The following is a 17,470-nucleotide window of genomic DNA, read 5'->3' on the forward strand; positions in this document are numbered from 1 at the left end:
CCAGATAAATACTAAATCCTTATAATGCTTAACAAGGCTTTATATGATCCATCCTCCAAATCCCACTCTGACTTATTTCCTACTATATTCGTCTTCGCTCACTCCACTTTCACTTTAGGGCCTCTGCATTTGCTGTTCCCTCTGCCCAGAAAGTTCCTCCAGCTATCCAGGGCTTATTCTCTCATCTCTTTCAGATCTTTGCTCAAGTATCAGCTCAGTGCCACCTGAATATATACTGTATTTAATATACTGTATTTAAAAGTGCATCTCTCATCTCCTGACACTCTTTCTCCTTCCCTGCTTTGTTCTTGGGTAGAGCACTGACACCAACCTCACATTCTATAACTCATCCTCGTTTATTTGATTGTTGTCTCTCCAGCCTGCTTTGAATGGAAGACAGGGTCTTCAGTGCAAAAATTTTACCCACTTTGATCATAACTCTCTCCTCAGACTTTTTTCTCCAGTGTTGAAGTAATTATAGTTGGTGTCCAATAATGGATGTTGAACAAACAAGACTCACTCCATCTCTTGGCTCTGATGGAATCATTCTCACCATATTCCCCTTTCAGGGTAGAAGTATTGCTATTTGCACCTTAAGGCTTGTTTCTATCAACTAAACACCCTGGGAAAAGTGGACCACTCCTTGCTGATAACTCCACTCAGAGCTAAGGATGGTTCTTCTTGGCTCATCCCAGAACCAGTTGTTATGATCAGTTGATAGAAAACCTTCCCTAGCCTGGCCTGAATCACAGGCCCAGACCTTACCCTGGAACAAGGGAATACTATTTTTTTTCCTCAGTGATGATTATACATGTATGTCCACTTGATAAAACAGAATAATATTAAATGGTACAATGGTTTGCCCTTGAGATTTTTGCTTTTGCAAGTAGAATGTTCATCCATATAAGCTGAGCTAAAATCAATTGTCTAAATTTAAGGAAACCAATTAAGTGTGTTCTAAGGAATTGAAAAGGTAATGTGAGTAAAACAAACACTAAAAGAATATGAGTCAGAATATTTCAGAGGTTTAAAATGAAATGAATATTCCTATTTCAAATACACAATTTGGAAGTTCTCGAGTTTTATGTGTATAATTTAATTATCTAATTATCCACTCTAAGTTATGATTTAGGAAAGATATCAAAGCAAGGTTTCCCAATTTTTATACGTGACTTCTCAATTTTTGCCGTTCCTTTGGGTCTCCTCTAATATGTACTTGGCAGTCTGTCTTAAAAAGTAGCTTGTAATACCCACCATTTGCTTCAGCGTGGATGGAACTGGAGGGTATTATGCTGAGTGAAATAAATCAATCGGAGGACAAACATTTTATGTTCTCATTCATTTGGGGAATATAAATAATAGTGAAAGGGAATAGAAGGGAAGGGAGAAGAAATGGGTAAGAAATATCAGAAAGGGAGACAGAACATAAAGACTCCTAACTCTGGGAAACAAACTAGGGGTGGTGAAAGGGGGGGAAGGTGGGGGGTGGGGGTGAATGGGTGACGGGCACTGAGGGGGGCACTTGACGGGATGAGCACTGGGTGTTATTCTGTATGTTGGCAAATTGAACACCAATAAAAAGTAAATGTATTATTTTTTAAAAAGTAGCTTGTAATTTTTGCTTTTATAAACTTAAAACTAAAATGGAAACTGAATATGGAAACCAGTATCATTGCCATAAATTGATGCTAACAAAATAATAAGGCAAATAGTAATAAAATCAATAAGAATAATAAAATTAACAAATAAGTCACTCCACTTTTTTAATACTAGCAACATGCTCTTGCCTATTCAAACTTCTAAACCTGTTTCCTCTGTGTTTATGATATTAGTATCTAAGAGATATTAAAGACCTAGTATCCCAAATCCATCTTTCTCTTCAAACCAATAGGAAAAGTAAAGGAAATTTCTCACTAGGTGACTTAATGTTATTGTTGGATATACCACAAATCACAGAGACAGCTATAGAAACAGTGTTCACTAATGCATATTCCTCAGACTTAGGAGCGATGGAGTTTTTTTGTCTTTGTTTTTGTTTTGGTTTTTTGTTTTTTGTTTTTTTGTCTATGGACTTCAACAAAATGATTTCTAATTTTGTAAGTTCTGAAACAAGATAATAATGTAATATTGAACTTGAACAGAATTCAGTCAGGGAGTTTCAGCTAATAAAAGAACAAGTCATTCCTCTGGCTAAATGTGTAAATCTTATGAACTTTACTTTGTTGGAGCTTTGGCACTTTTTTGGAAATCTTCCACTTGCCTACAAATTCTCTAGAAATTTTTTAATGTTTTTACTTCTAGTTTACAAATTGTATTATTTTTATTATTCAAAGAAGGAAAGATTTAGGTCAAGGAAATTTCCAGTCATTTAAAACAAAGAAAGATCTTCCTCTCTGACATTCCAGGTTAGACCCCAAGAAAAGTCTTTTCTGAGTTTCAGATGAGTTAAGTAGATGTTTTTGAAAAAAAAAAAAAAGTAGATGTTTTTATTGTATAGTTAAACATTGAGTCAGCTTCCTATTATTAGTCATTTGTTTATTTGTAATAATTCTAATGGTTCCTAAACAAATATGTCTCATTATTTGGGAGAAAGTATCTTTTCATTACCTGATCCCTGTACAATGTCACATGTTTAAGCAGTTTCATGACCAATGTTAATGTTCAACTCAACTGAACTCCAACTATAAAATACGGTTTCTAGCTACTGGTGAGAACAACCACTTACCACTAGGTCACTTCATTATCATCAAGGAGGCAAGAAAAAAAATTGAGATATCTATTGAATATTCCATAATTAATCATAGCAAACATGTTCTTAAAATTCTATATGTTCTTAAAATTCCAGATTTTGAAAGTAAATGCCAGTTTCACCATCACCACTATGAAAATATCACTATTGAAAATTCTGGAAAATAATATTCTTAATTTTAACAACCTCTATTTTTTATTATATAAAAGAAAACATGTTTATTGTTGAAAATTTGAGAAAAAAGAAAACTGAAGAGAAGAAAATAAAAATCACTCATAATTCTGTCTATTCAGAAATATCACCATTAATTGTTGGACTTTCTTTTCAGGCTTATATTCTATAGAATGTCTGCCTTGTGTATTGGAAGTATGCTGTGTATTAGTTACCTATACATCATAGCAAATCCCATGGTCATTAACAGTTTTTCATAAATAGGTTAGTGTATGTATTATATTCGATTGTGATAATACACCACAATTTAATCATTTTCCTACTGGTAAATATGCCTTATATTCCTAGCTTCATCCTGTCAACAGCCTTATAATTATCACTTACTCATAGGCAAGAGGCTGCAGACTAAGTAAAATCTATAAAGCTGACTTTGAGGAGTCTATGAATCAAATACACAGAGGATATCATGATGGGTGGTTGAAGAACAACAATAATAAAAGCCTTCAATGAATAATTTTTGTTACAGCATTTGAAATTACTGAAATAATTTTGCAGCCTGCCAATTAGTGTTGTGCTATATAGTAATATGCTGTCTTTCTACTAAAATTGAATTAGTTTTCGTTGGTTTTTCTTACTGACAGAGCCACCCAGACACATAACACCACCACCACCACCACCACCACCCCCGCCTGCCAAAACTAGTATTTATTTTTAATTTTTTTTTTATGATAGTCACACAGAGAGAGAGAGAGAGAGGCAGAGACATAGGCAGAGGGAGAAGCAGGCTCCATGCACTGGGAGCCCGACGTGGGATTCGATCCCGGGTCTCCAGGATCGCGCCCTGGACCAAAGGCAGGCGCCAAACCGCTGTGCCACCCAGGGATCCCAGTATTTATTTTTAAAGAGAAATGTAAAGTCGGATACCTTCAGTGGCTGTCAGGTATAAATGATCAGGGAAGTGTGGCTGGGCCATCTTAGGTCCAGCCTGTTCTCTCTATCCATCAGAGTAGGCCCCATTCTTTCCAATCTGATACTGCACGAGCAATCTGCAATCAAAAATCCAGAATTTAGGGGTGTCTGCATGCGTCAGTCATTTGGTCGTCTGCCTTCCACTTGGGTCGTGATCTCAGGATCCTGGGATCAAGCCCCATGTTACTTTCTGCTCAGCAAGGAGTCTGCCTCTCCCTCTCCTCTTGTGCTCTTTCTCAAATAAATAAATAAAATTTAAAAAAAAAAATCCAGAACTTAAAATAACCTCCTGAGTTTTAAATGTCGGCAACTAAACAAAATTGAAGTACCGGGGGTTAGACCAAAAAAATAAAAAATAAAAGTTTGCAGGCTGTCTAATGCACTTTCAGGTTGCAACTTCCGATTTGAGGTTTTATAGTTGTAAAGTGATTCCACTCTCCTGTGGGTTTTCATCTAACAGTTGCTCTCCAAGCTCTTCTTCTTTTAGAGTTGAGACACTGTGGCTTCTGTTGGGTTAAGCAAGTAGCTCAGGACATGTGCCTTGTAACTGGCCACAATGCTTTCAGACCTTTGTCTGAAGTAAACGAGGTAGATTGTTTCTGTGCCTGTTACAAGATGACTCCTGGCACAGGAGGGTAGGCAGCCTTTTAAGAGATTGTAGAAGCAAAGAGTTCCTGCTTCAGGTTTGACTCTTTGAAGATGGAAGAGGGCATTGAAGGCTCAATACAAGGTAACTGAATTTGGTGACGATGTAAACCACAAATGGGAATGAAATTGCTAAAGAGAAGGTTGGTTCATGCATTGAGCAAACTCAACCTGTTCCTAATCTGCCCAGCGTTTTGCCATCTCCAGTCCCTCGATATTTGCATGAGTTTAGCCACCAACCCAAACAACCTGTATTATTATTTTCCTTATAGATTTAATAGTTAAATATATTTATTTTAAAAGGCACCTATACAGGACACCTGGGTGGCTCAGCGGTTTAGTGCCACCTTCAACCCAGGGTGTGATCCTGGAGACCCGGAATCGAGTCCCACGTCGGGCTCCCTGCATGGAGCCTGCTCCTCCCTCTGCCTGTGTCTCTCATGGATGAATAAATAAAATATTTTAAAAATAATGAAATAAAAGGCAACTATACATTTACTAGAAACAGAAAATGCCTAATATTCTTTATTATTAGATAGTAGCTATAAGATTTTTTAAGATTTTTAATAAAATGAAAATGGAGCAATTATTTGAATTAAAAAATTAAACAGTACAAAGAAATGCAAAGAAAAATAAACCTAATTGATTTCCAAAAAAAAAAAAAGTAAAACCTGAGAATAAGTTTTGCAAAGAATTAATCAGGGTATTTGTGACTATTATTAGTAAAGTGATATTCTTTTCTTGATCACTTGGTTTAAGATGAATTATTTGTATTAAATATTCCCTTAGGTCAGTTAGTTGGAATTGTCACTCTGTATTTTGGGATGCTTAGCAGACATCTGTGTGCAGCTGGAAACATACAAGTTATTTGTGTTTGCATAACCGCCTTTGTTCTGTATCATTAATTAGAACCTAGTTTTAATGATCTGTGTGTTGTGTGTGAAGTAGATTACCACAGATGTATCAATATTGGCTTCATCCAAAAGAATTACATCTGTCAGTCAAGAATTGGATGTGACAGATTTTTTTTAATCTATCATGAAAGTGTGTACATATTTCCAATTAAAAATGTCATCCACTTAAAATCATCTCTAGTGGAAGAAATGTGGATCCTTGGGAACCACTGATATGGCCTATGGTTAGAGTCAGAGAACATGTTTATCTCATTGCTTACTGTACTCGGAAGGATCCCTAATACGTAAATAGTTCTTAATTATATAGTGAAAAACATGCCAGGTGGAGACATTATTCCTCAAGGTCTGTGTCATCAGCTAGAATTAGGTTTGCTTTTTTTTTTTAAGATTTATTTATTTATTCATGAGAGACAGACAGAGGCAGAGACATAGGCAGAGGGAGAAGCAGGCTCCCTGCAAGGAGCCCAATGTGGGACTTGATCTTGGACTCCAGGATCACGCCCTGAGCCAAAGGTAGATGCTCAACCGCTGAGCCACCCAGGTATCCTAGCTTTGCTTTTTATTGCCAGCACCTATATGATGTCAGTCATCATAATTTGTTGCGTCTACACAAATTTCATGTCCCATCCCTCCAGGTCCTCTATAATCATCTTCATGTTAACAGACCTTTATTCTCTCTTACATGAAGCACTACTTATGTTCTCCCAACAGAATGCCCACTAAGATTCTCCTCCTTTCCCTCTGTTCCCACAAAGATCTAGGAAACCGAACCTGGTAGTATCATTTTCCTACTTTCATTTATTTAATGCCTTCCTAATTGCCTACAGAAAAATTCTTCTTCTGGTTTCTTTGGAACCTTTCAGCATCTGGTTCCTACTTGCCTCTCTTTTTGTTTTTGTTTTTTTTTTTTTTCTTTAAGATTTATTTATTTATTTAAGAGAAAGAGTGAGAGAGAGAGAGAGAGAGCGAGCATGCCTGTGCACACACAAGTGGGGGGCAGGGCAGGGGGGGGAGAGAGAAAGAAGTGAAGCCGACTTCCCACTGAGCAGAAAGACACAGGACTCTATCCCAAGACCCTGGGATCATGACCTGAGTCGAAGGCAGACACTTAACCGACTGAGCTACCCAGGCCTCCTCCTACTTGCTCCTTAAGCTGCATCTGCTCTCTCCCTTCTCCTCCCCATAACCTTGTAACCAGTCAGAACTTCTGAGCTCCCCACTGTACCTTGCTATTTCCTGCATTTGTGCCTTCACACATGTTTATCCCTATGCAGGATACCTTTCCCTCTTTCGCGTCTATATCTAAAAATCACAATTTGTCTTTCAAAAGCTATTCCAGATGTTGTCACCTCCTTATTCATTTTTTCTTTAACCCTTAACACACTTTCTTTTGCAGGTTTCAAAGGTGATGATCAATGAGTGTTAACTGTCCCAGTTTTGTCTTTGTAAATTGTATACTATTTTGGGGGATGTCTTAGAGAACTTTTAATCATGTAGCTAGGCAATTCATTTCGAAATCTGATGTGCTGCATTTGAGAAGTGTGGCCAGCCAAATGTTGTCCTGTTGCCACCATAGGAAATTACTTCACTAATGCTTACTCTGAATCTTTACCCTATTTAGAATGTTCATTGCATGAATCATTCCTTGGGAACACAAAAGAAATGGATTGAACTTATTTTTTGATAACACTGTAAAAGTGATTCCTTGATACTTGAGTTTGTGCTTTTTACATTAAAACATCAGTCATATACAAAATTCTAATTTGCTCTCTACCCTTGACAAGGCGTTGGGCCAGTGATCTACCATATTGATTTCTCTGTGTCATAGACCTTACTGGATATTGTCTCTGCTTACAAGGATCTTATAGGGGGAAAACTGGATGTTAATAAAAATAAAACCACAACAAAATGTAAAATATAGATTTGATGAGGATTATGAAGAAAGGACCTAATATCTGAAGAAGAGGCCCCACTTTAGTTTGAGATAGCAGGGAAAACATTTCTGTGAAGGTGGAGGTTGTGACATTCTTGTGACATTCTTGTTTAATATTCATTTTCACATCATCTATAAATCTGTGATCAGTTACTTGGAAGTTAAATAAGGTCTCAGGTACTCTGCACAATATAATATGGGCAGCATGGACTTTGGAATTAATCAGAGCTTGTTTGAATCCACATAATATCTCTGACCAGTTGTGTAGCTTAGTAAGTTCTTGCTTTTAATTTTTAATTATGGTAAAAATACACATAACATGAATTTTCCATCTTACCCATTTTTAAATGTATACTTCAGTAGTGTTAAGATTGGTTGTTGTATAACTCATTCTAGAAGTCTTTCATCTTAAAAACGGAAACTCTGTTCCCATGAAACAGCTCCCCATTCCCAACCACCAGTCCCTGGCAAGCACTATTCCCCTTTCTGTCTTTATAAATCTGACTGCTCTAGGTACCTCATGTAAGTGGAATCATACGGAATTTCCCTTTTCTTGACCTGCTTATTTCACTTTCTGTAATATCCTCAAGGTTCATCCATATTGTAATATGTGTTAGCAAATCTCCTTCCTATTTAAGGCTGAATAATATTTCATTTTATGTATATACCACATTTTGATTATCCATTCATCTCTTGACAGACAATTAGATTGCTTCCACTTTTTGGCTACTGTGAATAATGCTGATGTAAACATGAGTGTTCAGTTGTTTTTAAGTCTCTGGGTCCAGATTAGCCATGTACAGAAATGGATGTTATTATAATGCAATGAGAATGAAGTAAATTATATTATATAAAAGCACATTTTACCATGCCCATATTATGTTTTTTTAAAAGATTTTATTTATTTGAGACAGAGAGAGAGCGAGCACAAGCAGGAAGAGGGGCAGAGGGAGAGGAAGAAGCAGACTCCCTGCTGAGCACAGACCTCCCAGGACCCTGAGATCATGACCTGAGTTGAAGACAGCCACTTAACCAACTAAGCTACCCGGGCACCCTGCGTAGCCCATCTTATAAATGTTTAATAAGCATTTAGTTACTAACAATAATAGGATTTTGAACATAGAAGGAAAACTTATTTGGTGTAGAATTTTCCAGATGATGGAAAATTCTTATTAGTGGTGATTAATAATCCACCATTTATCCTTATTATTAGTAGTAAGAGAGATGATTTAAAGGTGGTTCACAATTTTTTTAAATTTAAGAATGCCTCATTTATTTTAGAGAGTACCTTAAGAATGTCAGTAGCATATTAAGCCCATGATTGTGTATTAGTGCTTGTGATGAAGCTAAAGGTAGATGTTTATATGGTGTTGTTTTTTTTTTTTAAATCTAGTCTTCTTTTTAAAGATAGCAAAAGTTATGAAAGTGGTACATGATTATCTGAGGCTCAGGAAACACTGATATGATTCAGAATAAGAGTAATCAGACCCAGAACAAACCTTAATTTTTTTCTTCCTTTCCCTTTTCCTGTTTCTTTCTTTCTGTTTATTCAAAAAGTATTTGATTCAGGCTGAATTCATTCATCTGTTTTTGGACTGATACAAGATAAGCCTCAATGTTACACTTGCACTTCATCTCTTCTACAAGCCTAGTGTTGGAAGAGATGATTCAACCAAAATTACTCAAGTTTCCTGTAATCTCTAAGCACACACAGCTTTTGGTAGAACAGACCATGCTGGCTGTGCTCTGCACCACATCCAACAGAACCTGTCCTGTTATAGTACTGTCAGGATGCAGGAAATCACAGACTTGGGGGAAATGTTCTAACACTCTGCATTCATATCATTTGGATTGAGTCACCAGAACGTGGTCAACAGTATTTAAACCCTAAGCAACTGCCGTTAAACATATTTTTGTTATCAGAGCTGTGCAGCTTCAGCTCTCTGAGCTGACCTCAAGTCATTGCTAATGCCAGATCGCAACATTTCAAAGGCAGCATAGAATAGTGTGAAAGAGCAGACACGCAGCAAAAGAATCTGCAGGGAATACAATCTTGTTTGGTGTCATTAGTCACATAAATGTATCTGAGAGCTCTTCCCATCTGTAAATTCAGCCGTCTTTCCCTCGTGGCATGAGTCAATGATGTTTAGAAATTTCTCTGCATAGCCAATATTTTATATCATTTTCCCATTACAAATTCAGTTAACCAGATCACATTCTGCAGCTAAATCCACAAGTACAACATATTTCAGCACTGCTTTGGGCAATTGCGATGCTGTGGCCAAATGGATAATATTGTGTTTGTTTTGTGCTTGACAGGAAACTGAATTTTAATGTCCTGTCTGTGCTGTCGCTGAACCCCCTTGCCCCAGCATGACTATGCTGTCTGGTGCTCGTGAGAGAGAACTAAGCTATGAATCCAAGTTTTTCCAACCTCAGAGAATTTCATTCATTATCTAATGGAATTCTCATTAATGTTTTAGGGCTTTGCCTTATTTTTCTCAAAAATTGATTTAAAACTTGGAAAACGAAGAGTGAAATATAGACTCTCTGCTGCAATTTTTCACATGAATAGCTATTACTTCATGGGAATAAATATGAGTAACCCTTATCTTTGATTGCCTCCCATTTTGCCTATCTCATCACACAACGCTGGCTTAAAAATCATCCACACTTCATTTTGTGCATCTTTAATCTGCTCAGTTGGCAATTTCTCTCAGCCTCCGGATGTGTCAAAGTGGGTCACACAGCCTGCCTTTCTTGGTAAATCAACAAGCATCCCTCTAGTGGTGGATAAAGGAATTTCCTTATCTCCACTATGGACAGGTTTCCAGAAGAGGACCCTCAGCCACAATTAAGAAATGTCCTAAAAGATGTGATGACTATGATGAAATGAATTATCTCACAATTTAATTGAACAGTATTTTTGTTTTATAAGCTTTTATTTATTTATCCATGAGAGACACACACAGAGAGAGGCAGAGATGTAGGCAGAAGGGAGAAGCAGGCCCTATGCAGGACTCGATCCCAGGACCCCAGGATCACAACCTAAGCCGAAGGCAGATGCTCAACCACCAAGCCATCCAGATGCCCCTTGAAAAAGCTTTTTTAAAGGACATTTAGCTACTCTTCATTTTTTTTCTGATTCCACCTATATATACATATATGCAACATATTACCGAAGAGATTTTGCTATACTTCTATAAGTCTTCTATGACTGTCATTATCTGTTCTATGTAAAGTATCACTTCTGTTCAAATCTGTTTTAATTTATCATTTTGCATTTCAAGCTCCCAGTCAGCCACCAGGAAATGTTGTTTGGAATGCTACAGACACTAAAGTGTTACTTAATTGGGAACAAGTTAAAGCAATGGAGAATGAATCAGAAGTAACGGGTTATAAAGTAAGTTATTTGCAATGATTTCTTTTCCTATTCCTGGCAAGGGAAGCTGGGTTTGAATGATTTTTCCAACTGTGATAATATGGTTGCCATAATCTGATTTTGACAAAGAAATATCAAACTTTTTATAAAAAGGATATTCCCCCCAATATCTGATTTCTAAATATAAATTTAAGGGAAGTAATTCTGGTCATGAAGTGATTTTGAACAAAATCTCTGTAAATTGTTCATGATGTTAATTAGTTACTTCTGATGGTCGCTCATATAGTATTTAAAAAACAACGGAAATTGTTGGCTCTAACCTGTTGGTCTGGCTTTCAAAATCAGTACAGTAGAGGTTTGCTCCATCTCTCCAACCTTACAAATGCCCAAGGCAGCTGGACTCTTGATTTTGAGGACTTGATGATTCTAGTATGTACTAACTCCCAGTTTAAGACCTATGAAAAGAGCGAGGAATTGAACTTGTATTCTGGTGACTATAACAAAACAATATAAGTGAGTTGACATCAGTGTAATCAGTTCTATGAAAAACAGTAAGAGTAGGCAATCTAAGAATTATAAATGTATTTGTTCATTCATTTTAGGTTTTCTATAGGACTAGCAGTCAAAATAATGTGCAAGTGCTAAACACAAATAAAACTTCAGCAGAACTTTTATTGCCCATTAAAGAGGACTACATTATTGAAGTTAAGGCCACCACTGATGGAGGGGATGGAACCAGTAGCGAACAGATCAGGATTCCAAGAATAACCAGTAAGTTGGTCAAACTCAACACTTACTTTATTGATAACATCAGAGTTATGAGCCCTAAGAATGAATTAATGCCCTTCTGTCTATTTTTTCCCCATGATGTCCTCCATCTGAATGCTAAGAAGTTTTTGGAATATGAGAGATGAGGCTAAGAGAAAATTCTCAAGAGTGATACAAAATATGAAGAAAGATAACAAATAGAAAAGACATCGAAAAATATTTAGCAGAACTTTATCAAGTTGAATTTTTTTCCTTCTTATGAGTTATGCCTAAATTTGCCTTTGGATTACCTGTAAAGAACAGAATTTCTTAAGCATTTCACAAGAATAATGTTAAACTTACAAACTATTTTTAAGATCTTTGTTTGCCTCCTAGAATTATACATGAATCTTACTAATTCTTTAAAAAACTTTTCAAATTTTTTTTCAAAATGGTGGTTTTATTAAAGCACAGGGATAGGACCTGTGGGTAGGAAGAGCTGCTGCCAAAAAATGGAAAATTTAATATTGTGAAGGTCATAAACTGCTTGGCCAAACCAAAAGACACTTCTTAAAAAAAAGTAATTCGTTTCTGATTTCAAAGGAAGTTCACACTAACTTTTCCTTTTAAAATCCAAATTATACTTACTTTACTATAGAAATTACACTTTTAGAGTGAAGGGAAACAGGCTCACTTTCATATTTAATCAGTGACAACGGTAGAAGAAACTTCATTTATTCTTTCAAATCTCAAGTCTGGAGTTTGGGGACCTCAGTTAAGTAGAGTAGAAGCTGTCTTGTCTTCATATTCTATTCTGTAGCTCTCAGTGACATAAGTAATTTTGTTCCCTGTGTCATTGGGCTTGACCTAGTCTATAATCTTGGGTGTAAAATTAAAAGCTCTCTCTTTCATCTTAAAAAACAAAATGACTGACATCATTAGGAAGTAACGAGAAAGAGGGGTATGGAAACTTGAAAGAAGTGTATCTTTACATGAAATCATGTAGACTGCCACACTTAGACTGAAACAAACAAATAGCTAAACTATACCAAGAAAATGGGAAGCTTTTATCTCAGAACAGAGTTCCACAGCATTAAAATCTATAAAAACTATTTCAGACTATAGACATTTAAAAAACTGTATGCACTTCAATAGAGCAAAACTAGAAATTTAAGCTTGTTATGATTATTATATTAGGTTTTAAAGTAATTAAGATATGTTCTCTTATTCCTAGAATAGGGCAAGATGTAGAGTTCACATTATAATAGGGCCAGAGTGTAAGTGCAAGGAGTAGGTTCTTCGCCTTTGCAGGGACAGACACTATTTTTTGCATTTTGAGGGCTGCTGAATCAAAAGTAGCCTTTCCGTCTGACATGTGCCGTCTGCTGAGCTTGCAAAGACTAGAGCAGACAAGGCCATCTCAGGAAAATGGAGCTTTTTATTGATTGCCTCTTTTTTAAAAAGATGATGTTTTATATTATGCCAAATAATTTATCTAGAAATGCATAAAGTAGAAACACAGATTTTCCAAACTCTTATCCAATAAAGCTTTCTTTAATTAAACCATTGAATTATCTCAAAATTGTCAGTAATAGAGTATAATTGTTTTCAAAATGATTAAGTTGTTTTTGCAATTTCAATTAAAGTTAAATAATACTAAATGAACAAAGCCTAGATTTGTTTTTTTAAAAACCTTAAGTATATGAGCGTTTCAGAGATGTTTTTGGCAAGTAATACAATACTACATTGATAAATAATATGAGGGCTAATAACTTGGGGGTTTAGGTTAGGTTCATGGTATGATTTGATTCTGATAGAGAGGCGTTGCTTTTGCCCTGATTATTTATATTGATACAGTCCTTATTAATGAGTTATTTATCATTTTTGACAGATATGGATGCAAGAGGTTCTACTTCAGCCATCTCAAATGTCCACGCTGTGTCAAGTTATATACCTGTAGTATTGTTCTTTATTGTAAATGCCTTGTGGTGATAGTAACTTTTTTAAATTATTTACTAGAAAGTTAATTGGTTACAAAAAAAGTACTTTCATGAAATGCAGTGATTATGCATGTTTTTTTTCAACTCTGTATTTTTAACTTTCTATAGGTAAAATATGAATATAATAAAAAACAGTAAATCTTTTTAGGGGAATCTGAAATGCCTTAATATTTACTTGATAAACCAAAGGAATTTACATATTACCTACATTAGACTTTTGATAAAGATCTTCGTAAGCTATGATTTTAAGCACTGCCTATGGATAGACTCACTTGCTCTCATGTATACGCACACATATGCACACACGTTTGTTTGTTAATGTAGAAAATCTCATTTAGTCCAAATGTTATTTTCCCATTACAACAGCTTTGCTCAGAAGACTTAATCAGTATTATTCTGAAATGTTCACTTGAAATATTCAAGGCTGAAAATACATTTTTACCTGTTTACATTACCTTGTTTGGAAGAGGGTGCATGTGATTCAAAAGAATGTTGGAAAATGCTACACCAGAGGTGGGAACAGTGCTGTTTTGTTTAAGTATAACAAAGTTGTGAGATTCTTTACAAATCACCTTGCTCTTCTAGCTCTCAATTTTTCATCTAGAAAATGTGGAAACAATACCTCGCATCTGCCCCTGCCCCATACATTGTTAACAGATAAAGAAGGAAATGTGAAAGTGTTCTGTTACCTTTAACACGCTGAATCTGTGCAAAATATTAGTATGAATTTACTTAACCATGTAAAAGTCATAAGGACCAGTGGCTTTTTTAAAGTTTGCATTCTATTATGGGTAATGCTTTCTTTTTTTTTTCCAATAATATTATGAAACTGAAATTATCACATTTTATTCTTTCTCAAATATTAAAAAAATTAAAAAGTAATTGTTTCCTTCACACCTATGAACAAGCTTTCAGGTTTTATTAAAACATGGTGGAGAGAATAAGGAATGACTTGAATCTCAACTCAAATATTAAACAAAATTCACACAATTCTTCATTTCCAATTTCTGATTCCATTAAGGGACCGTCTCTTTTTTGGATGGTGGAGATGGTTTTTTAATGAAATCCAACCGTCTATCAGAGTGAGTCTGGCAGGCTTTTTAGTTCCTGAGTTAAATTTGTAATAGAACCATGGCAATGCTGCTGACTTTGATATGTATGACTCAGTCTTTCAATATGTGGTTTTCAAAAGATTGTTGAAGACATGACTTCATAGCAATATGTAAAGAATATATGAAAATCGACAGATTGAGTGTTAGACATTGCAAAATCAATTTTTTACCTCTTTCCTACCAGTTTCACATTTTGCAGGAACTTGTTCTTCTTTACAAAGATATCAGAATTTGAAGCCAACAGTTCAGATATCAAAAAAGCATAAAAATTAGCAAAATTCTGATACCGTCATAAAATGTTACTTTACATTTAAATATTACATTTAAGATAAAGTCATTACACACAAAGGAGAAAAAGATTTAGAACTTTCTCTGCAACGTCTGTATATACTGTATATATCTAGAAAAAATCTGAATGACTAGTAGATTTCATATGTCCATTGTTATTTCCAGTCAAAAAGTGGGGAAACACTTTCTCCAATACCTGTATTTTATGCTACACGTAATGAAGTTGTACCTTTTTATTATTTAGTAATTCTGATAATATGTTCCTATACTTTCCATTTTCAAGATGATTATTCTATTGTTTCCTGGCATTTGTAGCAATATATCTCCATGAGATATGTACTTCGTTTCATATTGAAAAGTATAAAGTTTATCTTTGAATTCTGTGTGTGTATCCTATGGTTATCTGTATGTATTATTTTCTATTATTCGAATAAAATTTATAACAATCAAATGCTCATGCATGATTAATTGTGGTATGGTAAAAAAGCATATTTTAAGGGGTGGGGGGAATGGGAGGGCATCATAATAGTTATGCTGATGCTATCATTTCTTATATTTTTCAGTCAAAGTTTAGTCTTTCCATCTTCTAAGGAGATATTTTTAACTTTTTCTATTTTTTTAAGATTTAATTTATTTATTCATGAGAGACACAGAAAGAGAGGCAGAGAAACAGTCAGAGAGGGAAGCAGACTCCCTGTAGAGAGCCTGATTTGGGACTTGATACCAGGACCCTAGGATCATGACCTGAGCCAAAGACTTGTCTCAACCACTGAGCCACCCAGATGCCCCTAAGGGGATATTTTTAAAATTATTTTTATACCCTACTGACTTAGTTAAAACAGCAGTTTAAGGCAGGATCTTTACTCTGGAAAACTGTGTGGAGGTTCCTCAAAGAGTTAAAAGTAGATCTGCCCTACGACCCAGCAATTGCACTGCTAGGGATTTACTCCAAAGATACAGATGCAGTGAAACACCGGGACACCTGCACCCCAATGTTTATAGCAGCAATGTCCACAATAGCCAAACTGTGGAAGGAGCCTCGGTGTCCATCAAAAGAAGAATGGATAAAGAGGATGTGGTTTATGTATACAATGGAATATGACTCAGCCATTAGAAACGACAAATACCCACTATTTGCTTCGACGTGGAGGGACCTGGAGGGTATTGTGCTGAGTGAAATAAGTCAATCAGAAAAGGACAAACATTATATGGTCTCATTCATTTGGGGAATATAAAAATTAGTGAAAGGGAATAAAGGGAAAGGAGAGAAAATGAGTGAAAATACCAGTGAGGGTGACAAAACATGAGAGACACCTAATTCTGGGAAATGAGCAAGGGTAGTGGAAGGGGAAGTGGGTGGGGGGTTGGGGTGACTGGGTGATGGGCACTGAGGGGGGCACTTGGTGGGATGAGCACTGGGTGTTATGCTATATGTTGGCAAATTGAACTCCAATAATAAAAAAAAGAAAAAGAAAAAAGGGTCTTTTATATTAAAAGTATTTTGGGCATGGGGAGAGAGGGAGGGAGGGGAGGTAAGAAATACACTTTATATAATTATGGTATCTAGTTTCTAATGACTTTACTTGTTTGATGATGTCTACACCCACATTTTTGGCAACTTTTTTCTTAAGATTAATATCAACTTACCAAGTCCTTCATAGTTTCTCACTGGTACCAGTGTTTGAGACTTTCTAAACAACCCTTGTGTAATATATTCTAAATACTTCAAAAAATACACTAGAAGAGATTAATTTGTAATTATTAAAGAGTTTTAAATATTATTATGGATGTAAGGAAAATTCACAGTAGAGTAATAATTCAATTATCTTTTTACATGAAAACTCAAAGATTTAAAAGCAGAACAATCAAGTGGGGAAACTGTGTGTACGGCTTGTGCCAAGCATGAGTGTATGTTCACCTGTGTGTAGGGAGGTGCGATTTTAAATTTACAACAGCTGTACTAGGTGTATTAGTGTACCTAAAAGAAGGGAAAGACCGAAGGGATATGCGGAAACAGGTTACGCCACTAAAACCAGTGCCCGTGTCCTCTCTTCTAAAGCCAAGGCTGTTCAGCGTGACAAAATCAGGTCAGCTTTAGGGCATAATGCCTTGGTCTGAATTACACCCTCACCAATTAGTGGCCCATATGACCATGCTTACATTCAGTTACTTCCCTAAGCCTCAGTCTCCCAGTCTGCAGAATGGGGCCATGGTAGTTTAGAGTTGTCCGACCTTCCATGACTACTGCACCCTTTGTGCTGAATTTCATCTTTTGTGAATTGAGTTATTCTTGTACCCACTTAAAAAGCTGGAAGTTGGGATCCCTGGGTGGCGTAGTGGTTTAGCGCCTGCCTTTGGCCCAGGGCGCGATCCTGGAGACCTGGGATCGAGTCCCACATCGGGCTCCCGGTGCATGGAGCCTGCTTCTCCCTCTGCCTGTGTCTCTGCCTCTCTCTCTCTCTCTGTGTGACTATCATAAATAAATAAAAATTTAAAAAATATGAAAAAAAAAGAAAAAAGCTGGAAGTTAGTAAATGAAACCATGTTTGTAAGTGCTTAG

At 36.1% G+C, this 17,470-nt stretch overlaps 1 protein-coding gene across 4 annotated transcripts in view; it reads left to right on the forward strand.

The window, feature by feature from the left end:
- The window catches only part of CNTN3 (contactin 3), a 326,552-nt gene extending 311,191 nt beyond the window's left edge, over positions 1 to 15,361 (forward strand). For all 4 annotated transcript variants that reach the window (XM_072720423.1, XM_072720424.1, XM_072720422.1 and 1 more), the window contains 3 exons: positions 10,672 to 10,784; positions 11,366 to 11,534; positions 13,402 to 15,361. In XM_072720423.1, coding sequence (XP_072576524.1) covers positions 10,672 to 10,784; positions 11,366 to 11,534; positions 13,402 to 13,502 — 383 coding nt within the window. In that variant the 3' untranslated portion in view covers positions 13,503 to 15,361. The remainder of the gene's footprint in view (positions 1 to 10,671; positions 10,785 to 11,365; positions 11,535 to 13,401) is intronic.
- Positions 15,362 to 17,470: the final 2,109 nt, after the last annotated feature.

Source organism: Vulpes vulpes, chromosome 9, assembly GCF_048418805.1.
Source record: "Vulpes vulpes isolate BD-2025 chromosome 9, VulVul3, whole genome shotgun sequence".
Taxonomy (NCBI): Eukaryota; Metazoa; Chordata; class Mammalia; order Carnivora; family Canidae; genus Vulpes; species Vulpes vulpes.